Raw genomic sequence first — 24,872 nt, 5'->3', positions numbered from 1 at the left:
AAAAATCAGTGATGCCCGCAAAACTCCATAAAAGAGAAAGTTCACAAAGCTGAAAGCAACAAATTGACAATAGTGAATTGTGGCACCTCTTAAGTATGGTGTGTGCTAAATCTTGCAATAATGCAGCTCAGCCATCAAAGCACATCTGCTACCACAGACAAACATTATTTCTTCATTCTTTTGTAGGGTGACATTTTGTTTGGCCTAATTGATAATTGAATGTAACTTGACATATTCTGCATATAAAACTATAGTAACTCAAATCAAATGTACCATCAATGGAGGTTCAGATTAATGAGTCTCCTTATACAGTATGTAAATTTACATATACCAGATTTCTTGTGAACATGTTACTGCATGTTTTATGAATAAATTTGTTCATATTCAGGTTGATAAATGAGGCCCAAGGATTGCATGATCTATGAGTTATTCCTCTTCTTGCTGCAATTAGAGTATTAAGGTAAAACACCATGCAGAACCAAAGCCTGGTCAATGCTATGGGCTAAGAAAGGGCTGGAGGAAAACATTTTCATCTCAGATGCATGCATTTAAATATGTTATTTTTCTGAAGAATTTGCCTTCCAGCCATCCCAGACGTTCCAAGGCAAGCAAAACAGCCTGGTTCTGCCAAGAGCAATTTTCTAATGATGATCAGAATGAAACCATTGTGGAACCCTGCTATTTGCTAAACTTTAAAATGGCTTCTCTTTAATGCCTTCAATTTTCAAACTTATGCTTAACTCAACATGAGGACATGAGGTCTGTGGCACATTAATGTCAGGCATTAACCATAATATAGAACTGCATTTCATTGCTGATCCCCCAAGCCCTGTTTTCATCACATAATCTGAAGGACAAAAATGGAAGAAAATCCCAATGATACCACTGATGGCATAATTGCATCTGTGTTCTAAAGTACCCATGCAGAACAAATAGGCATATCCATAACTACACCACGGAATAAGCTTAGCACAACCCAGACATAGACAACATCTTTGGCCAGATGTTATTCTGTTTGGCCCATCTGGTCTGCGATCAGGATGTTATTCTGGTTCGCCCATCTGGCTCCTGATGAGCTGAACTTCCTGTGATATTAGAATTGGGCTCAGCAGTATAGGAGAGGTTGCTGGTGAGGATCAGCACCAACAATCAGGCCTAATGAGCACCGACGGTTCTCAGTGCATGGTGACAGTCAGAGGAGGCTTGGCAGGCAGCCCACAAGCCCATGCCATCTGCCCCCAGTGTGTCTCACATGCTTAAATATGCTCTGAGAAATTTCCAACAGTCCTCAACCTCAAGACATCCCTAAACAGTAACAAAGCACACTCTGGGGGGATGTTGGCGGCAAAGGCAACCTGCTGCCCTCATATACACTAATCTAATTTGTAATGATCGGTGGTAATTAGACCATAGGAAATGAGAATAAAGCCAAAGAGTGCTCTAGGGAGAAGCAATAGGGATCTCCATGTTAAATAATCTTTGTACAAGATTCAATGCATCTGTTTTCTCTTCTTTTTTTTTTGACTGTGTTGTAAAGAGTAACAATTTTGAGACTGCAATAAAAACTACAAAAACTACCAGATTTTATGAGTCTGTTATGATCAGTAGAGATGATGAAGGCTATGGGTGAACAACTATGGTCCTGTCTGTAAAGGCAAGAGTTATCAAGACTGATTAGAGTAATTTCAGCTCAGAGCTGTTTCAGTGGACCAAATGGAAAAGCCAATTCACTGAAATGTAAAGGACGTGGCATGTGAAAAACATGCATTTGCTCCTGGTAGTCATTACTTTTGCTTCACTTAGAAAGTATGACCAGGCAAAGTTTGACCTTGAATTTTACAAGCATTGGTCTTGTGAGCCAACAGAAAATATGAGGGCAGGGTCGTGGTCTTTGTTTGGTAAAAGCACAGGGTACACAAGGCACCATCTTGTTCCTGCTAAGCTTACATGGTAACATTCTTTTTTTGTTATTTTTTTTGTTTGTTTGTTTTTTTGTCTGTAGATTTTGTTACTATTATCTAATAAAATTTTGTAGGGTTACATCACTAAGTACTGAATTTTGCTAGACAACACAAATCTCATTGAAATTATTATGGTCAAGAAACATTGTGAATACAAAATCCAATCATGTTCCCCACATGGGGCCTCTGCCCTTCATATTTTCCCACTCTTATACATCCATTTTAGACATATGCGCATGGAACATGCAGTGCATCCAAGAATCAGAATCACTGTCATATTTCATATGGTCATTTTAATTAAGTTGCTAACATACCTGGGAATAAATCATCAGAGGCTTTCACTAAAGCACTAATAGAACGCCTGTCCATTTTAAGGGGGAGGATATCCAGACAATGAGTTGCCGCATTTTTTTGCATTTATGCCGTACATGTTTGAGCTGAGGTCTACCATCAACAGTGCTGATTGTGACAGAGAGCCACAAGGTCATCACCAGGAAGTATCATTTGAATGATAGGCTTATATTTAATTCCAGCATCAAACAGCCCTAATTTGGTAAAACAGTCCTGCAAATAGTGCTTCTAACATAACTGCAATCTTATGCAAATTCCACCGTCTAAAACCAGTCAAATTCAACCATTTATTCTGTAGTTCCCAATGGTTGGAAAAATAAAAAGAGACAAAAAATGGAAAAGAGCCAAAAACATACTAACAAACCTTATTTGCTGCTAACTGCTGAGCAAGACCCACCTCTGGGGATATTACAACAACTAGAATGGGTATTAATCGCTTTCCCAGAAGTGATGAACTATAAAGATGAGAAACTAGTTTTAGCACTTTAACTAATTAATTTTAGAGTATAATAGGATTGGACAGCATATGCTACATCAAGTTCTCCACCATCAATAGATTACTCCGCATAAACACTGCTACGCTTTTGGAAAAAAATATCTAAAACTAGCAGTGAATATGTCATAGCTGATATAAACCTGTTCTCAGTTTCACAGAAACTGCCAGAGTGCCACCGGAAGTGTACAATGTGTATAATACAGACAGTTTCTCAGCCAGTGTCTGTATCAGAGTACAGTGTTACTACTGCAATCTGGGATTTATTTGTCAGTTCTGACAGCAGTTCTTCAGGAATGGAACTGTTTGTGAGCTCCTGTCTCCATATGAAACTCTCCTTTTTTAGTGTGTTTAACATGAACCCATTATTGTATAAGAGTGAAATAGGAAAAGTAAATTGCATTGTTAAAATCCTATTGCATTGTTAAAATGAACACTGAGTTTTTCTGAAGGTAAGGTATAACAGGAAACAAATTCAATGTGTGCACCCCATATTATTTTACTCTTAAGCCTGCTTTTCTATTGAGTAAGAGGACTGTAAATGTATGATGCCTTTAAAAAATATCCAAAGGTGGCATAAGGTTTCTGAGGTGTGCAACTTGTTTTGGCCCCAGGGTTTGGACTCAAAATCGCAGCACTGAAAAACAGGGCCGAAAGTACTCAAATTAATTTGCCAGCTGCGACCAAAACACTAGGCAGGAATGTTACATAAAGTGTGCATTTCCTGCTCTTCCAGGAGACAAGTAAGTTCCAGTCCTGAAAAATGAGAAGAGTGGAGAGTCTAAGCACAAAAACTGAATGAAGATACAATAAGCAGTGCAGCCTGGGAGAGGGGGGGAAAGGTACACCAGCATTAGAATTAAATTTAATTTACAGACCTCCGATGAAAGATGGATTCAGCGCCACAAATGGAGGTGTTTAAAACTTGGAAGAAATCTAGAGTTTCTTATACACAAGAGTCTGTAGAGCGGCAGTATTCCAGTTCTTCACACTTTAAAAGTGTATTTTCAAGTAAAATGGTAAAAGGTGCACTTATATAGCGCTTTTATCCAAAACGCTTTACACTGTGTCTCATTCACCCATTCACACACGCTCACACACCAATGGTAGCAGAGCTGCCATGCAAGGCACTACCTTGCCATCGGGAGCAACTTGGGGTTCAGTGTCTTGCCCAACTACACTTCGGCATGTGGAGACATGCGGGCCAGCAATCAAAACGCCAACCCTTCGATTAGTGGACAACCCACTCTACCACCTGATCCACAACCACCATCTTATTTGTCAGTCTGGTACATGTAAATGTAAAGAGCTGATTTTATTTCTTCCATTCTGGACAATAACTTGTTTTATTGGTTGTTGTTTCAATGAATACACTCGAGACGCATATTAAAACTGTGCACATGTTTTGCATTTGAGAAGACATTGCATTTAACAGAAGAAGACATTTAACATGGCAGATCCATCTGAGTGCATTTTTAATGATTTTAATCATTTATCAGTACTTTTCTTGCTTTTTTAGCTTTTACAAAACTTTCAATTAAAGTTTCTGTCATTAGCAAATATTCAGCAATTATTCTTATTATGCATGCACTGTGAATAATATGCTACAAATGCCCTGGTGACCTTTCAGTTATGCCCCGAATCTGAGCAAAATACTCCTTCTATAGAAAGAGAAAAACAGGTGTTGGCTGGGATGAGAGAACATGTGTACTTTAAGACAGCTGTGTGAATGTGCTAGTCAAGTATATGCTACAGGTAACAGTGGAAGAGTGAGAGCACCTGAGAGAGGATGAAAAGAGGAGAAAAGGGTCAAGAAGAGGTAGAGAGAGAGAGAGAGAGAGAGAGAGAGAGAGAGAGAGAGAGAGAGAGAGGGAGGGAGTGGATAGAAGCCAAGTCAGCACCACATTCCTCCTCTGCACAGGCCAGCTCAAAGCGAGAGTGAGAGGGGAGTTAAACATTTATCCAGATGTGGAGGGCTTGGACTTCAGGAAGCAGGGTCCGAAAGTCTTCAGCTAACACATTACTTGAGAGAGAGAGAGAGAGAGAGAGCATGCATGTCCTGCTTGGTTACAACCAAGGAGAAACAAGAAAACAACGTGGCCTCTCACTGTGTACATGCTAGCAGCCAATTTTTTTTTTTTTTTTTCACAAATCTCAAGGTAAGTCAAATTTGGCACAGATTTGATTATCATTTTAATTTATGCTGAGATTTGTTTTAACTTATTTCACTATATTGAGATTAATACTTGTCATTTTATTTGAGAGTTGCTTTAGTAACTTGCATCAGATAAAATGTTAAATGTTAATTCTGTTTGCACATCGAAAAGAGATTTAAAATAATTTTTGCATAAAAAAAGAAAAATCTATAATAAGACATAAAAATGATAAGACGGTTATATAAAACTTTTAATAATTAGATCACTTCTTTGTTTATCTTTTTGATGTTACTGCTATGAATTCATATGGACTTGGTTTGTGTCAAGTGTGACTCAAATTCAAGGTTCAAGACAAAATATAAAATGAAGTAGTGATGACTCATTGTTAAAATATGGCCAGAATTTTATATTAGACAAAGATGAAAAAGTTGGAGCTTTGGCTTCAACAACATCAAAAGTTCAATGGAGATCGTGTGGAATATTTATATAATAGGAGACCATTACATGTGCTAAATATGAGAAGCATATGACTGAGTTCTATTACATATGTTGACCATAAACCTCATCTGAAAGAAAACAGAAATATTCCAACCGTTCCCTGTTTCATCCTCACTGTAAAGATTAAACACTTTAGTTGCGCAATATATTTAAAGAAAAAAATCCACCTTGAACAACAGTTGGTTTTGTTAGCCATTAACCGAAATGCCATTTGACTACCTGCTGATAGTGGCGCCAGTGGGATTTAGCTTTTGCTTTCATCTCTACCTAAAGCGAGCAATGCAGCAGCGCTTTAGTCCTTTAGTCTGTCCAGTTCTTTCACATCCTCATCTGTACACTCTCTTCAAACAGATCAGCTTCCAAAGCTTCATGCTAATACCATCATCAACACCATCATGCATGTCATATCACTGATTGATAACTAGCCAAGCTGAGTCTCTGCCATAACTTAGTACAGCTGCGTTGTATAGCTGCATTGAATTCTGGATCTTTGAGTCTGGCATTGGATGCCTCCAGTATTTCTATGCTGGATTTCTTATTAATATGATTTTGAAGGTCTTGCTTTTTGACTGTTCACTTTAAGTTAAAAAAAAAAAAATTCTAAGTTTTAAAAAATGTTGCTTTCTTCTCTAAAGTCTCATGGAAATAACCAAAATTCAGCACCAACCAACAAATTGGCACCATAATCATTAAAACTGTTACAAATATTTTTCATATTTAATGTGTTTCAGGGTGAACTTTTCCTTTTAGCCCATTTTCTCCAAAATGGTCAAACATGGTATAAAACAGTAGTTGCATTCTTTAGTGACTTTTACACTTCTTGGCATTAACACTACATTACAAGATGATAATAGCAAATAATATAGCACTGGCATAAGATTTTGTAAGAAGTACTGATTAAATTATTCACTCCAGATGTTGGGGAAAATGTTAAAATGATTTAACAAACTCAAGCAACTGCTCTTCCTGCGTTGCGGTAACACAAGGTAATTCCATCAACATCTGACCAGGGTAGCTGGAGGAGCCCATTTCCCAAAATCATCATGGGTTATTATCATACCACTGGCAGACAAATAAATCATGCCTCACATTTGGCTAGTTTCCCTCATATAATGAAACAAAAAGAATCTGGAACAACTAAAGCTGGTGAATAAGCAATAAAAGGAGAGAACATAGGCCTAACTGACAGTCTTTGCCCTGCAGTCTAAATATTTTGCCTTAAAATATCCTTCAAGAAGTTGATGGTGTAATTGGGCTGTCGAAAGCTTGCTTGCAGAGGAAAACACTTGAGAAATGACTATTTCTTGAGAACTCAGCAGTTCTGTGGGGGTGGAAAGATATAATATGTCCCCCTCATGTGCTGTAATTGTGTAATGCACAGGATCAATGTGAAGGAGATTGAAAGGGGTAATACTTTACTTGAATTTGCTGACTTGATTACCAATTATTAGCGTGGTTAAATAAAGCAAACCTTTTTTAAAACTTCTAAGCACTTCATTTTGAAATCTAAATAATCAGGACTTTGGCACGTGACACCATGCCAACAGTGTCATGAGAGGTTTTTTGTGGTTTGTGAGTCATGCTGTAATAAGGATGTTACCAGCTCTTGCACAAAATGGTGCAGAAAGAAACCCAACGTATTGTTTATATTGGTAACTTGGAGTAGGCAGCTCTGCTAACACAACAAAGCTCTAATTTTTCTGATTAAAATGCAGGGTCTAAAATAAGGCATACAGCCTCAAAGAAGATTAATTGAAACATATGCGCTTTTTTTTTGGCTTGTTATGCACTCTAGGACACAGCTAATTCCTTGTCTTGAATTGTTTGTTAGACATTTTATTGATTCTATTAAATATGATGTTTATAGCACAGCACCTTTGAATACTCAGTTCTGATTGGTTAGAAGGTGTTGATTAATTTTTATATAAGAGCAGCTCTGATGGTAGTGCTGGCCGTAATTCAGATCAAAGTTTTCTATTAATGTCCTTGTTCTAATATGTTATCTTTTCTGTACAGGGACACAGGGACTTGTATGGCAGATGCTACACATAAACAGTTTATTTAGCATTTGTGGAAGGAATCTCCAGTGTTAACTCTTTGTAACAGTCAGAGGTAACGCTGTAACATTTCGACACAACAAAGTCTTCAGGACGGAAGGCTTTGTGTTTCTTAGCAACATGCCAAGCTCCATTTTTCTGCATTATGTATTCATTTAGAAGATGGATGAAGTAGCCTGTTTACGTTGTGTGACATTAGTATTTCAAATGACACACTTCCCGTTACGGCTCTCCACATATTTGCACATACATGTTCATTTCTGATCATAAAGTTAGCAAATGGGCCAAACGAAGAAAAAACACCATTGTCTAAACAAGTTAGCATCATGATAGCATTATACTATTGTTACTGTTATATCACTAGATCTTTTAAACTGTGTTTGGATGTATACTTACATAGATTTCCCATCCACAGGTTGGAGGATAGCATGAAAGAGACATGGCTCCTCTGGGTGTCTCTGCTCCCTGGCTGAAGGCAGCATTGTTTCTGCTGCTCCTCATTTTTCCTGCTTGTGTGTGTGTGTGCCTGAGGTCCTGCAGTTGCCCCAACCCCAAAGAGGTGCACTGTACTTTTCGCCATCTGTCATCGTCCCCACGCAACCTGCCTAAGGACACAGAGAGAGTCAATCTAGGGTAAGCAGCTATAGTATGCAGACATATTATTGTAAAGTTGTAGCTAATATTAAATGTATAATCAATGATAGTACTTTTACATTGCATTTGAGAATAATGCACTTTCAGCCATCTTATTTTGTAATAAGATTTGTAACACATCAGCATTAGTTGACTAGAAATGAACCTCAATTTATGATGTAACATATTTCCCATGAAGCTATAATAGCATTGTGGCTGTGGGGACTTCAGATTTTGGACATCTGCACAAGCTAGAGATGCTTATGTTGCATGGGAATGAGATCAGCACTGTGGCTTCGGGATCTTTTTACCAGTTACGTTCCCTCCAGGTGTGTGGGTGTATTTGCATATGTGCATGTAAGCATTAGTGTATATGGCTGTGCATGCAGAAGCAATACACAGCTTTGTCATTATTATGTTTTAATTTGCAAAAAGATACACATTATGCCTTAGGTCAGGGGTGCTCAATCTTATCCGCAAACGTCCACAGGTGGGGCTCCTGCTTGGTTGGAATGAAAACCTGCACCCACACCGGCCCTTTGTGGATAAGTTTGGACACCCTTGCCTTAGGCATTGCCACAGAAAAGGTCATATAAGGTACCTTTTTTCTCTCACAGATATTGAAGCTGAGCTACAACAAGCTAACAAGAGTAGATCCCAGTATATTTGAGGGCCTGACAAGCCTGGTCCGCCTTCACCTAGACCACAACTTAATACATTTTATTGAGCCTTTCTCTTTTAATGGATTAACATCACTGAAACTTCTTCAGCTGGAGAGCAACAGGTTGCAGGACCTTCATCCACACACATTCACCACCCTTTCTCTCTTGGGGACATTCTGGGGCTCTGGCCTACGTCACCTTTACCTAGCAGACAATCAGATACAGTTCTTGCTGCCTGGTACTTTTCGGCACCTGAGCAGACTAGAAGTCCTCTCTCTGCATAACAATCCCTGGATTTGTGACTGTCAGCTTCATTGGCTTTTAGAGTGGGACAAGAAACATGAGGGTGAGATTTCTGTGAGATTTCTTCAACACTTATCCTCCTTATAATGATGTACTTTAATTTAGCTCAAGCTTTGATGCAAGCACTGCTCCTGCTGAATTAATTAAGTAGTTAATTAATTTTATTTAAAGTGATTTTATCAAAGCTGGTCAGAAAAGAATACCTTCCACAAAAAAAAGCTTTAAAAAAATACTAGGTCATTTGAACCACTAATAATTTGCCAAAAAGTGATGTACATGATATGTACATGAAACAAAAAGGTATAGCAAATGCCATGATTATTTTCCTAACCTTATTATAGAGCAATAGAATAACAAGCATAAAATGACTAATTTTACCAGTGCTCTGCCTCTCTACAGGAGTGATTAAGTGCAAGAAGGACCGGGACTCTGCATCCAGTGAGAATTGTGCTGTTTGTGCCTCACCACAAAGTCTCAACAACAGCCAGATTTTTCAGCTCTCAGCACAGCAGCTGTCCTGTGATAGGCCTTCTCTACAGTCCCCACTGAAGCTGGGTGAGTATAATGCTTGGGAGGACCAGGAACCAGACCTCCCATACACAAAGGACTTGGAGCATCCATTGGGCCACTTGGCCTTCATGTTGTCTGATAGCCATGGGAACAGGGCCCATGTGTCTTGTGATGTAAATCGTCCAGTTGAAGGAACCTCCATGCTTTGGGAGAAGCTGAAAAAGTCAGATGAGGTGGCAGTGAATGTGACGTTACTAACCCTACTTGAGTGTGAGATTGACAGGGATGCTCTCCAGAACCTATGGAGACTTGTTGCATACTACTATGAAAGCCCAGCCATCTTGGAGCGAGGAGCAAGCCATGAGAACACTTCAAAGGTGACCTTTCAGTACTCCCAGGTCACAAGTGAGGACTCCCCTTACTTTACTGAACTTAAAGGACATTTAATGGCTGAACCAGCCTGGTTGTTGCAACCCAAAGTTACTATTCAGTTGAACAGACGCCAAACAACAACAAAAAAACTGGTAATGAACTTCTCTACATTTATATCAAAGCAGATCAATGGAAGAGGAGAAGAAGATGATACAGTCTCTTCTTGGGCTTTGATTCCAAGAGGAACCTTGGAGAGGATTCAAATTGTGTTGGAGCACTCTGAGGCCATTCTGAACTGTAATATACTGAGTTCACATCATCTGTCTGTTGAGTGGATGCTTCCAGACCTAACTACTTTAGATAAAACACATTCACACAGAATTACATCAGACCATAACATATTAGTCATCAAAAATACAAGCCTGTCAGACAGTGGGCTCTATCACTGCTTTGTGCGTACTGAGACAGAAGTAGACATAGTTTCATTTAGGCTTATGGTTAGAGAACGTCTCCTCAGTCCTAGTGATCTAAATGGAAAGAAAATGTATGTGGAGAATGGGAAATCCCTCAGTCTTCCCTGTTCAGTTATGTCACCACAGCCAATTGAAACAAGATGGTTCCTACCAAATCATCAGTTTCTGAAGGCATCCAATGCAATGGGACAAATATATGTGTCACAAAATAACACTCTTATCATAAAACAAGTGAAGAATGAAGATGCAGGGGAGTACAGTTGTTTAGCAGCTAACCTTCATGGGGCAGACATGTTGTCTCATTTGGTGGTTGTAACGGGTGAAAAAGAGGAAGACCTCACAGATGTTAGTGTGATCAAGGGTGAATCATCACTGTATGTCAAGGAGGATGCCGAGGGGTCAGGATATCAAGAAATCAAGCAGTTGGCTGTTACACAAACACCGCACAGGGTGCTTGGAAAAGATAGGAGTACAGGTGGATTTTATCGACAGGGCTTTAAAGGTAAAAAGATCAGTGAGAAACAAAGGAAACCAAATAAATCTGTCAAACAGCTTGACCCAGGTCGCTGGGCACAAATGTTAGCAAAAGCCAATGCTAAAGTCTCGACGATGCAACCAGTAACAATTATGACAACAGTTGCAGCCACAACAGCAATGAAAACAACAACAACAACCACTACAACTACAACCACTACAACTACAAGAACTCCTGCTCCTGTCACTCTCTCTTTTACTACCAGTGCTACTACTAGTACTCATATAAATTATTTTATTACTAATCAGGTGGTACAGTCTCGTAACAGAAAGCCGCAGACCGCAGTTCACCGCAGTTCACCACACAGAACACCACATCTGCATCAAAAGTCTAATGATTCAAACATTACAAAAATGGCTTCAATAAATCTTTACTCAACCACATTATCTCCTATTAGCTCAAACTTAGGACCTGTGGCACAAACTGAGAAACAGATTGAAAGGCACATAATGGAGCAGAGAATAAGGGCAAATAATCGTATCCCCAACCCAAGACGAAGACCACCATACAGAAGAAGACCTCAATCAGGAAGGATGCATCCACTGAGACCTACACGTCCACCACCAACAACAACAGAAGTAGCATTCACAACTTTATTAACTACAACATCTACTGAATCTTTCATCACCACAGACACTCATTTTGAAACTAAGAATAAGAGACCAGAAATAAAGCCACTCACAGGTGCAGATATTTTGAGTGAACATGACCCTTTTACAACTTCTGTGGCTCCTGTCATGCTAGAACCAACACAAGATAAGTGGCATGGACACAAAAACAATGAGGATATTAATTGGAGTAGCAGCACAACAAATAAAGAAAACAATAGACAAACGATAACAGGTACAAGTTCTCCTACTATTCAAATCACTAACATTAAACCTCCAGTACCTCACAAAGAACTACTAACCACAGAGAAACCAGCCCTGACTAATAAAATTAGACACAGAGTGGACAACTCAATGAACAGACCTAAAAGTCCTGGTTTGCCTGTCCACCCCTGGTTAGCTCAGAGAAAAAAACAAATCTTGGTTACACCAAGGCCTTATACCACTTCTCCCTTATGGACTTATACCAACCACATCCCAGTCTGGCCCAGAGTTCATGGATCAAAGAATCACTCTTCACTTGACAGAACCTTGCAATTTTTGCACACAAGCGGAAGGAATGCAGGGTTCACTAATCGGCCGGAAATCACAGCACAAACAGCAAACCCCACACCTTACATCACTTGGTCAGCAGCAACCCCCTTTCCCAAAACTGTAGCACCACATGGTAGCTCATCCCAAGTAAGGGACTACTTGCTCTTCAATAGGCTTCGAAACAGATACCGACAATCCCAGTTTGATGCCCACCCCTTAGCCCAATCAGGAAAGCTAGTTACTCCCAAACCAAGAATATACCATCCCACCCCAAAACTATATCCAGCTCAAAATTTTCCAAGTATCTACAAGCCTGTAACACTCCCTTCTATGATAGCAGCTACTAGTAAGCCACACTCCACAGCAAGCATACTATATGGCAGTCGCTGGCACTATAGTAACTTTGGACCAAAGAAACTGAGCACTGCTCTGCCCTTTCCAAACCTGATGGGGAGTGGTGTGAAACCCAGAATAATGACAGTTGACTCAGCCACTGTGTCTGCACTGGCAGAGACAAATGTTCTTCTGCACTGTCAGGCATCGGGAGACCCCAAGCCTGTTATTTCCTGGACAAAAGTCTCTACAGGTGGGTAACCAATATGAATACAATATATACACTATAAGGCCAAAAATTTGTGGACACCTGATCATCACACCCATATGGGCATTTTAGCATCCCATTTCAGATTTAGTCTCTTCTTTGCTATTATAATAACCTCCATCTTTTAGGAAGGCTGTCCACTAGATTTTGAAATGTAGTTGTGGGGTTTGCCCATTCAGCCAACAGAGCTTTAGTGAAGTTAGGTACTGATGTCAGAAGAGGAGGCCTGGGGTATAGTTGGCATTCCAGTTCATCACAAAGGTGTTAAGTGGGGTTGAGGTCAGGGCTTTGTGCATGCTACTCGAGTTCTTCCACTCCAACATTGGCAAGCCATGTCTTCAAGGATCTCACCTTGTGCACACTGGCATTGTCATACTGAAACAGGTTTGGGCTAAGTCCCTTAGATACAGTCGAGGGAAACAGTCGATGTAATGCTACATCATACAAAAACATATTATAAAATTGGGTGCTTCCATCTTTATGGCAACAGTTTGCGGTAGGCCAACAGGTGATTGTCAGGTGTCCACAAACCTTTGGCCATATAGTATATAAAGTGGGGAAATAAGTATTGAACACATCAACATTTATTTCAGTAAATATATTTCCAATGAGGTTATTCACATGAAATTTTCACAACACATCAGTACTAACTCAAGAAATCCGCAAATATAAAGAATTCACATTAAAGTCCATAAATAAAGTTGTGTGTAATAAAGTGGAATGACACAGGAAAAAAAGTATTGAACGTGCTAAGAAAAAGCACTTCTCCAAGTCAAGGTAAGACAAGGAACCAGCTTAAATGTGTGTCACATAAGAAACCTCTTATGATGGGTAAAAGCAAAGATTTCCCCCGAGAAATCTTTGCTTTTACCTTATAAACCTTCTAAACCTTCTAAACCTTATTGTTGCGAAGCATATTGATGGAATCAGATACAGACGTATTTTAAAACTTCTGAATCTTCCAGTAAGCACCATTGGGGCCATTATCCACAAATGGAAGCAACATCACTCTGTGATCAACCGGCCATGCACGGGAGCTCCTTGCAAGATTTCTGACCAGGGAGTCAGAAGAATAGTCAGAAGAGTAGCCCAAGAGCCAAGGACCACTCGGAAAGAGCTCCAGAAACACTTGGAGGCAGCAGGTAACATCGTCACAGAGAAAACAATAGGCAATGCACTCTCACCTCAAGCTCACCTCAGAAGACTCCTTTATTTAAAAAAAAGGCATGTTGAAGCTCATTTAAAGTTTACTACAACTCATTTGGTCAAGCCTATGAAATACTTGGAGTGTAGTCATCAGACGAGAGCAAAATTGAACTTTTTGGCTGTCATACTACACACCATGTGTGGGGAAGAAATGGCACTGCACATCACCCTAAAAACACTATACCAACAGTGAAGTTTGGAGGTGGAAGCATCATGGTGCCGGGCTGTTTTTCATCGCATGGTACTGGCAGACTTCATTTAATTGAAGAAACAATGAATGGATTCTTGAGAAGAATCTGCTGCCAACCACCAGGATGATGAAGATGAGACGTGGGTGGACCTTCTAGCAGGACAACAATCCAAAGCATACAGCAAAGGAAACTCTCAATTGGTTTCAGAGAAATAAAATCAAGGTGTTAGAATGGCCCAGTCAATCACCTGACTTGAATGCAATTGAACAAGATTTAAAGACGATATGTTTAGAAGGATGGTCCAAAATCACACCTGAATACTGCAGCCAATTAATTAAGTATTAATTTTAAGATGTATAAAAAAATTAAGTTAGCGTGTTCAATCATTTTTTCCTGTCATTCCTCTTTATTACACATAACTTGTGGACTATGGGCTTTAATGTGTCGATGTATTTATATCTGTGGATTTCTTGAGTTAATACCAAAGTCTGGTGAAACCTGCATGTAAATAGCCTCATTGTAAATATATTTACTGAAAATAATGTTGATGCGTTCGGTACTTATTTCCTCCTCTGTATACACAATACATAGTCTGCAACAAAAAGTACAGTATATGTTTTCAATAATTATTTTAGACAACCTTTTGATCATAAAAACTGAAGAGCACAAATATGCTCCCAATGTATATTTGGAATATTTGAGTCATCCAGAGCATCATTAAACATCATTTGCCAAATGCACAGGCTCGTTATATGTATATAAAGATTTTTAGGATCATGAGAAACATTTCAGTCAAGTGTCCCCAATCTTTTGACTGGTAGTGTGTGTGTGTGTGTATTATATATATATATATATATATATATATATATATATATATATATATATATATATATATATATATATATATATATAATACCAGATTTCACATGTCAGTGACTGTTTACATAGTAAACTCAAGAGCACCATATTGAGAACTGTTTGCATTTTTAATGAACACATGACATTGAACAAAATCTGCTGTTTTGTTGGACTACAAATTCAAATAAATCTTAGATGCATGAGACAAATAATTGAAAATGCTGTCTCTGCTTAGGTTCTTAATACAGCAACAAATGTACTTGATTCCACTTTACATATTTTCCATACAGGTGCTACAATTCAAGCCAGCACCAAACATGGACAACGATTTGAGGTTCTTCCAAATGGTTCTTTTGTTATAAAGAAAGTACAGCTGCAGGACAGAGGTCAGTACCTTTGCACTGCACAGAACAACTTTGGCTCAGATCGCATGGTGGTCAATCTTATTGTCCAGACAGAACCTCCCAAAATAGAGGGCCCCAAATACAGAGATGTCTCTGTGTACTTGGGGAAATCAATCAGCTTGGACTGCATTGCATCAGGCAAGCCCCAATCTCAGGTCTCCTGGATTCTTCCAGACAGAACCATTGTTCAGGAGTTGATAACTCTTGATAGACCTATCTCACTTTTTCCTAATGGAACACTCAGCATTCACTCAGCAAACTTTTCTATTAAAGGCAACTACAAGTGTATTGCTAGTAATGCAGCAGGTGCTGATACTCTGACCTATCAGCTACATGTTGCTGCACTGCCACCAACAATCAAAGAAGAATCCTCTGAAAGTATACATATTAACACTGGAAGAAGTATCTATGTACACTGCACAGCTAATGGAGAACCTGAGCCACTTCTTAAGTGGGTCCTTCCGGATGGTTCACAACTGAAACCTACACAGTTCACTGGGAGGCGTCTCTTTATTTTCCCCAATGGCACACTCTACATCAAAAGTATCATTCCTGTGGATGCAGGTAGATATGAGTGTTCAGCCACAAATGTGGTTGGGTTTGCTCAGAGAGTGGTGAAGCTGGATATCAGGCAGGAGTCCCCAGGTCCTTGGAAAGGTCCATCTCAGCAGCATAGTGTTTCAGCCATGTATGGCTCTACAGTTTTCCTACACTGTCCTGAGTCAGCTGACTACCACAGAGGTACTGTATGGAGGCTGCCATCTAGAACACTGTTGGAACATCACTACAGGTATGAATGCATTGAAAACATAAGTAAACAAGAAAACATTTATGTTGGTGTTAAAATTACATTATACTGTGATTCTACTGCAATAAGAATGTATGATTTTCTACATAAATACTGAGCAAGTCACAGGCCCACTAGTGTAGGAGGCACAATCCTGTACAAAACACAGCTGGTGTGAGATAATAAAAAAAACATCTGACTCTTATATACTGAAAAATCTATTCATCATTATTGTAATTTAAACAACGTCAGAAAACGTTAAACAATCTGTGGTGTCAGACAGGAAACCCACATAAATTTTGCTGATCCAGACGAAACAATAATGATTTCAATATTTACTGAACTTCAGTTACACTTCTCATTACACAACTTGTTACAATCCATGCAACAGATTTATTTATTTTTTTCAAAACAAAACAATGCTGCTGGTGTCCTAGATTTATAAAATAACAACAGTCTTAAAAAATAATAACAGACATGTTAATATTCTGATTTCTGATTTGTCTCTAGTCCACACAGACACATCAATGCTTTCCCTAATGGCACACTCAGGATCCTGCAACTGACTGAAAAAGATCAAGGAAGTTACTTGTGCATGTATCAAAGGCCCAATGGAGAGGATATGGAACTATTTCAACTTGAGGTCCTGATGAAGCCACCTAAAATAGAGAACATGGGCAGTCAACAAAAGAGAGTTACAAATGGAGAGAACTTCCTTGTGGATTGTGTAGCTTCAGGTCTTCCAGACCCTGAAGTGTCTTGGAGTCTCCCTGATGGCACAATGATAAATAATGCTCTCCAATCAGATGACAGTGGAACTCGCAGTCGTCGCTATATCATATTTGAGAATGGAACACTCTTGTTGCCACATATGGGAAAAAGTGATGAGGGTGACTACACATGCTATGCAAAGAACACACTCGGAGAGGATGCAATGAAAGTGAGTGTCCAAGTTGTCCAAAATTCACCCAGAATTTCCTCTAAAGGCCAAGTGTCTCTCCATTTTCCACTTGGCCAATCAGCTCAGCTAAAGTGTGATGCTACTGGTGAACCTCCACCTACAATTATCTGGATTTCACCAAACAATGAAATGATAACTTTATCTTCAGTCAAATATCAAATACTCAATGATGGAACACTTATCATAAATAAGGTCAGTTTGGCAGACCAGGGAAAGTACACTTGTGTCGCAAGGAACTCAGCTGGTGATGACATTAAGAACGTGAAGCTCCAAGTAGAGATCAGTGAGCCATATATCAATGGAAAAAGTGGACGAACTGACAGTAGAGTTTTGTCAGTGTCCTATCAGACCGTGCTGATGCACTGCAAAGCAGAGGGCATGCCCGAGCCCCAAATAACATGGACGACATCTTTTGGCATGTCCCTGCCTACACCTTATGTTGGAGGCAGAATCCAAGTCCATAAGAATGGTACTCTTGAATTGAGAGGCATCCGGAAAACTGACGAAGGTAAATTTCTGTGTGTGGCCAGAAATTACCTGGGAGAGGCCAGCCTAGCAATTGACCTTGAAGTTGCATCACTTGCTGAAAAACCAAGCTTCCTTATTCCAAATATTGAGGTGTTATCCCTCAAACCTGATGGAAATGACATCATTTTACAGTGCCGGGCTATGGGAAAACCCAAGCCAGAGTTTGTCTGGATTCTGCCCAACAGCACAGTGCTGGTTCCAGGAATGAAACTAAAGAGATTTATTCACTCTTTGGAAAATGGCAGTTTGCATATTATTCAGCCAGTTCCCAGTGATAAAGGTGTTTATCGTTGCTTGGCCAAAAATGTTGCAGGACAAGCAGAAAAACGCTATGCCTTGGAACCTGGAAGGAAGCCTCAAATTCGAGGTACACCTACACCTATGAAGATTTCATTTGGACAGACACTAAACATGCCATGCACAGTGGAAGGATGGACCCAAGCAACCATCACATGGACTCTTCCAAATGGTTTGGTATTGGACAGGCCTCAGGTTAATGGACGAGTCACCTTTTTATCAAATGGAACCCTTCAGCTTAGAGAAACTGCAAAATCTGATAGGGGTACTTACATTTGCAAAGCTACTAACACATTTGGATCATCAACACTCTCTTATCCTGTGACTATTATGGTACTTCCACCACAGATCACTAATGCACCCCCATCTATAATGAGAGTTGCTAAGGGGTCTCTAGTGACACTAAAATGCATTGCTACTGGCACTCCTAAACCAGACATTTCATGGACTCTACCTGGGCGGACCACACTTGTGCCCAATAATCGCTTCACCTCACTAGGTGGAATTTACATGACAGAGGATGGTAGTTTGGTCATACAGTATCCCAGCCTTATGAACTCTGGAATTTATAAGTGTAATGCCAAAAATGCCTTGGGAATGGACTTCAAAGCAACATATCTTCAGGTGAACTGAACATGTGAAGGAGAAAATATTTGTTAAACTGAAGTTAAAATGGTTTAAGACACTATATTCTTGTAAACCAGTGTAAATAGAAAGCTGCATTTAATGTTCCTGGAATAATCTCAGCAAGTCACAAATGGGCATTATAAGTCCATAAGAATGGTACTCTTGAATTGCGAGGCATCCAGAAAACTGACAAAGGTAAGTTTCTCTGTGTGGCCAGAAATTACCTGGGAGGGGCTAACCTAGCATATGACCTTGAAGCAAGTCACAAATGGGAATTATGCATCTTTCTTCTTAAAAAGACTAACAAGTATTGTTATAGCCTTGGGTTGGGAACCAACACACTAATGTTCCAGAGTACCCAAGGGATTTATTTTATGTTTTTGTACTTAATTTATGGAAATATCGGTTTGTACATAAAATTATACATCCACCTCTTATATAATCTTACACATCAATGTTTTAAAAATTTTAAAAAGACACACACGTATATTTTTATATGCCAAAATATATTTCATTTGAAGCCTTTCTGCTGTTTATATGCAACGTAAATGCATGTCAAACAAACAGCCTCAGGATGTAAACCGTCTACAACAACACAGCCTTTCACTGTTGGAGTAGAAAGGGAGCCTTGTAGGCACAAATGTTAGCATTGTTCTGACAGTTTTACCAACAACTAGACACAAGAAGTCAATTCTGTAACAGAATCACTGCCACTGCTTGAAGAAAGATTTTTGGACGGTCACGTTTATGAACAATCCTAAATTAATAAATTGAACTATAGCCTAAAACCAGAAACTGTGTTGATATTCCACTTTTTGTGAAACTGTATATTTTATTACTGTTATTATTGTGATTTAAATGTTCTAATTTTCTTACAATTTTGACAGATAGCTTGAGCTGCCTATCTTATACTATCATCACATCATCACATTATCAACATGATTAATATTCGTTTCTGTTTTGTTTTCAAGAACAATCATAAATGAATGCTTACAGCTTGGGCATCAAACATTGTATTTGTTTTTTTTTTAATTCATTCTGAAGCAATCCAAGCAGAAATATCTGATCATAATCAGAGAGACAGTCTCATGGGTGGTAACTCAAGTCTCAGACTAAGTCTCAAATCACATGTGACTTACTTCTATGCAGTTCCTGCAGATGATGTTAAATCGTTATTTAGTAAGTATTTGGGGTCAAATACCTTAAGTATAAGGAACTACGGATGAAGCCAATACAGAATGCAATTATATTATCTATCCATTTACAAACAGATACAAATCAGATATTCTGCAAAACACAACATTCTCACAGGTTCCCAGTCCTGGTCCTGAAATAGCCTAGCTACTGTATTTTATATTTTAGTGTTTTCCCTGCTCCCAACACACCTAATTAAAAAAATTTGTACAGCACATTGGGTCGTCCAGGACCACGATGTAACCTGGTGTCCTATACATAAGAGACATACGGAACACGGTTAGTTTTGCATCATTGCACTAACGACTATGCACTTGCCTGCCTTGAATGCATGAGTGCATTTGAGTGCAACCCCTTTCCTCCATACCCATCAGAAGAGCAGCCGTGCACGAGCACGTGAGTGAGTGAGTGCGTGCGCGCGCGTGTGTGAGCGAGCATCACTTCGCCGCGATGGCGAACGAAGCGCACGGGCGCGGAGAAGGAGCCGGTCTCGCGTCCAACTCCTTAGACCTGAGCACGTCCCTCGAGCGCAGCGTGCAAACGCGAATCTTTAAAATCATCGTGATCGGCGACTCGAACGTGGGCAAGACGTGCTTAGCGTTCCGCTTCACCGGCGGTTCTTTTCCGGCAAAGACGGAGGCCACAATCGGAGTGGATTTCAGGGAGAAGGCGGTCGAAATCGAGGGTGAGAGGATAAAGGTGGGTTATGGAAAAAACAAACAAACTGATAAATAAATCAAAAGCGTGCACAATTTATATTCCGGCATGTTTCAGATCAAGGCAATAAATTGGAGGATGTGTGTTTCCGGGGAATGTCTCTGATTGGGTTTTCTTCCCTTCATGTTTACACTGAGATTCGTGTCGCACTCTTGAATAATTGATTGTTGTGTGCGCTCAGAGAAAGGCCTTCACAATGTCTTTGGATTAAAATATCTCCTGCCTTTAAACCATGTTACAGTATGGATTCACTATTGCGTTTTAATAGCTACACCACAATCAGAATGGATAGTAATATATTCAGAGTATGATGTTTTACACATATATTACAGCCAGTGAGCAATTTCTGTTGATCTGCTGTATCTAATGAATTATTTTTGAAACACATTTTTGTGAAAATGTTATCTTTCCAATGTTTCAAACTGAATACCTTTACTCAATTATACAGCAAAATACTATTCCCAAGCAATTATAGGCACTGATAGGCTACTGGTGGTACACCATAGGTGACATGTTATTTAGCACAATAGCACATGATTTAGCACACAGGGTTTATCACAGAACGCATGAGGTGATTCGCCGATTTTGGATGGCGATGGATCGTCGGCATTGTCTCGGTGTGTCACGGCTTGAGAAATCACATTCATTAATTCAGTCATTTATCTTCAGTAACCATTTCGCTCTGGTCTGGGTTGTGATCCTATCCATGGGCATAAGAAGAGAATACACTCTGGATAGGATGCCAGGACCTTCATTCACATCTTGTGGCAATAGAGTAGCCAGTCTACCTACCAACAGATTTTTTTGTGAGGTGGGAGGAAATGGAGAACCCAGGCAAACACCGAGAGAACATTTGAAGGTCTGGGCAGACAGTAATTCAAGCTCAGGAATGGACCAGGGATCCTGGAGCTGTGAGGAACAGCACTTCTCGCTGCAACAACATTCTGCCAACTCAGTAATTTGTACATCAGAATACTATGCTCTAACCACTAAACTCAAACTGGTACACCATAGGTGCACATTATTTGACTCAAGTCATATTTTCATTATACTGGGTCAGGTGCAGTATTTCACAGGTGAAATCTTTGGCATTGACTTGGTGTGTCAGGGCTTAGGTCAGCTTGAGATATTACATTAAAATGGAAAAATTGTAGTTTTAAAATGTAATGTAAAACCTGTTCATTGTGTAGATAAAATGAAAGGGTCCCTGATTTGATCCTGAGCTCAGGTTACTGTCTTGTTTTTGTATGTATGTGGGTTTCTTCCAGGTTCTCCGGTTTTCACCTACCTGCCTAAACTCCTGCTAGGTGTCTTTGTGTCGTGACTTGAAATGGACTGGTCTTCCATCTAGAATGTGTTCAACGTGCCCATTGTTCCTGGGATAGGCTCCAGATCCACTGCTACCTTGACCATGATAAAGCAGTTACTGAAGATGAATGCATTAATTCCTATGAACTACCCGCCACACAGTTGAGTTAAGCCTTCTTTCATCATATTTTTGTGTACAGGTGCAGGTATGGGATACGGCCGGCCAGGAACGCTTTCGCAAAAGTATGGTGGAGCACTATTACCGCAACGTCCACGCTGTTGTCTTTGTCTATGATGTCACCAAAATGGCCTCATTTGAGAACCTGAAGACATGGATCCAGGAGTGCAACGGGCACCGTGTGTCAGCCTCAGTGCCCCGGGTCCTGGTCGGTAACAAGTGCGACCTGGTGGACCAAATCCAGGTCCCGTCCAACATGGCGCTTAAGTTTGCTGATGCGCACAACATGCTGCTGTTTGAGACATCTGCTAAAGACCCCAAGGAGAGCCAGAATGTGGACTCGATTTTCATGTGCCTGGCATGTCGTTTGAAGGCCCAAAAATCTCTTATCTATAGAAATGTGGAGAGGGAGGATGGGAGGGTGAGGCTCAACCAAGAACTTAATCCCAAGACTAGCTGTCCATGCTGAAGACCTGGGAAGCCTAGAATAATCGTATCCTGTTTTCCACACCAACTGAGACTAATGTTGAACTGCAAAAAAAAAAAAAAAAATGTGCCTGCAACTAATGACGTTTTACATTGAGGCTTTGGTTTATCTGTTTGTCTCTGTGTAGCTTCTCTAATTTTTCTTGCTAATCACATTGTTACCTAGTAACCTTTGTTATCCACAGACTACAATGCAATTTAGTGTTTGATTTGTTGTACATGCCTTTTTAACTAACATTTCAGCAAATATTTGGAAATCGAGATTTTAGTTCATATACCCAGTCAGACACATAACATCCAGTTGTATTCATTTGTGTTCTACCATTTATATGGATTCACCTCCCAGCACACAATCAGCTCGAGAGATTATTGCGCGCAATAAGGCATACGTATCATACCACACAATTATTTATTCATCTATTTGCAGTCATAAAATGCGTATAAACGGATTCATGGGCCTTAATTAGGTTTTACATGAGCTGTGTATTTGATTGCAGTTGGGGGTTTTTCATGGCAGCCATGCAGCTGTTTAAATGCCTTAATAATGGGGCACGTATTGATGTCTAACAAGTCTTTGCATTCACACAGTAGTGGAAATAGTAGTCATCTTGAATTGTTGCATGTTGTGTTATCAGATATTCTCAACGACGGTTACCCTGCATGCTGAAAGTGTGAGCTGACATAAGGAAAGAATATTGGGAGAGTAAAAGTTATTGATAGTTGCAACAAAATAAGACACTGCCATTCCACATCAACGCATGCATTGGACTGGGTAATATGTGGAGATATGAGCAAGATACATGCTAACTGTCAGTGTGTTATGTCACCTCCTATTAATATTTTGCAATATTAAATGGTTCTGAAAGTGTGACCAACCTTTAACCGTCTACGAATGGCATAAAAAAAATTATTCCATCTAATCCAACTGTTTCCTGTGTGTCAAACGCTCAAATTCATCCAATTATTTACTAGAACATCAGTCATTTTAGGAAGCATCCCAGATGCTAAAACTCCTAGAATTCATTATAACAAGACGGTCATATTGTTGGTTTTTTTGTTTTGCTTTTAAGTATAAATGTGTCCAAAAAAAAAATTTAAAGTGACGGTGTGTAATTGTGTCAGCATACATCAGTGTTAAGGCTGAGTAATTATTTTCTTTACACATGAAACAATCATGTACAAATGTTACCTGTTAAAATAATTGCTCACTGAAAGTAAAGTTAAATGTGTTACATAGTTCTTGTGCCTTCTGCATAGCTGAGTGTGTTTTATCCGTGGAACAATAGTGTAATCTCTTTTCTAGTGTGTATTTGTGGTGCATTATTTATGCCGGCTGACCAACCAATTCAATGTCCATTACTCATTATTAGAATGAATTCTAATCATTTTCTTTTAAACACTAGTATTTGGGATACACTGCATATTATAAAATTATTGGTTTTATGTAAGGAATAGACCATTCAAGACATGCTTTTATAGCAAAATAATCAACAGCAGGTTGTTGTGATGTGTTACTACACCAAAGCTGAATATTTTCCAGTAACAAAAGATCATGTTTTATTCCACTTATACAACAGCAAATTGCCAATGATTAAATTTGTTTATTAATTAAAGAATGATGTAATTTATAGTCAATGTTATGGGATGTCATTTGTCACTTAAGTTATAGCAGCTATAAACAGCCATTCCCTCACCAGCCTCCTTTGTTATTTCTTATACACGTTTATGTGGAATTTCCACCATACAAGTTCCAATTGATAACAGTAACAGAAATTCTGTCTGAGCCATGCTGTTACTGAAAAGTATTCAACTCCTAATTTTGTATGATTTTGTCCTAGGAAGTTTCTCAAACAAAGATGAGTGTTCCCAGATAAAGGTACTGTTGGGCTAGTGTGGACACTAAAACAAGTTCATTTTGAAGTGCTGGTTGCACTAGTGATTATGTATGCTCAGCCAGACTGTGTTCAGCGGCACTTTGCCAAATCCTCATTCATTCTCCTTTATATACTTGTCCATGCCTTTGTGTTTATTGTGTGTTCTCTATGAGGCAGTGTGTTTTTCTTTATGATTTGTCATGTTTTTCAGACAACAGCATTTGCAATGCGATGCGTCCCTGTTTCTCTGTCCAGTTCTGAGCTCTAAATTAAACCTCCAACTATATTTATTATGTGGTGCTGATTTCATGTGACAGAGCTGAAAAGAAAACATTCAGATCAGAACATTCTTTCAAGAATGAATGCATCCTGGGGTTTAAAAAGTTTGCCCCGATTCATTTTGATGCAATGAGAGTGAATATTACAGTAACAGCCGGGTGTCACCAGGGGGTGCTGTAGTTAAGTTAGTTAGTTAGTTAGTTCCGTCCGCGCAGCGGGGCGCATCGGGC

At 39.5% G+C, this 24,872-nt stretch overlaps 2 protein-coding genes across 3 annotated transcripts; both read left to right on the top strand.

Moving 5' to 3' along the window:
* The first annotated feature begins 4,719 nt into the window (after nt 1–4,719).
* si:ch211-159i8.4 (matrix-remodeling-associated protein 5) lies at nt 4,720–19,394 on the top strand. Of its 2 annotated transcripts, XM_017475146.3 has the most exons (8): nt 4,720–4,964; nt 7,476–7,571; nt 7,932–8,149; nt 8,349–8,478; nt 8,767–9,157; nt 9,514–12,732; nt 15,293–16,196; nt 16,704–19,394. In XM_017475146.3, exons 3-8 carry the CDS (start codon nt 7,956–7,958, stop codon nt 18,610–18,612), a joined length of 6,747 nt encoding a protein of 2,248 aa, XP_017330635.1. In that variant the 5' UTR covers nt 4,720–4,964; nt 7,476–7,571; nt 7,932–7,955; the 3' UTR covers nt 18,613–19,394. The 2 variants fall into 2 exon arrangements, with proteins under 2 accessions (XP_017330635.1, XP_047013266.1); XM_047157310.2 differs by lacking the exon at nt 7,476–7,571.
* A 609-nt stretch (nt 19,395–20,003) lies between these two features.
* On the top strand, nt 20,004–24,119 carry rab33a (RAB33A, member RAS oncogene family). The gene is made up of 2 exons (XM_017475147.3): nt 20,004–20,499; nt 22,026–24,119. Exons 1-2 carry the CDS (start codon nt 20,251–20,253, stop codon nt 22,470–22,472), a joined length of 696 nt encoding a protein of 231 aa, XP_017330636.1. The 5' UTR covers nt 20,004–20,250; the 3' UTR covers nt 22,473–24,119.
* The last annotated feature ends 753 nt before the right edge of the window (nt 24,120–24,872 follow it).

Source organism: Ictalurus punctatus, chromosome 8, assembly GCF_001660625.3.
Source record: "Ictalurus punctatus breed USDA103 chromosome 8, Coco_2.0, whole genome shotgun sequence".
NCBI lineage: Eukaryota > Metazoa > Chordata > Actinopteri > Siluriformes > Ictaluridae > Ictalurus > Ictalurus punctatus.
The sequence above is the reverse complement of the archived record's forward strand: the minus strand, read 5'-3'. Positions and strand labels throughout refer to the sequence as shown.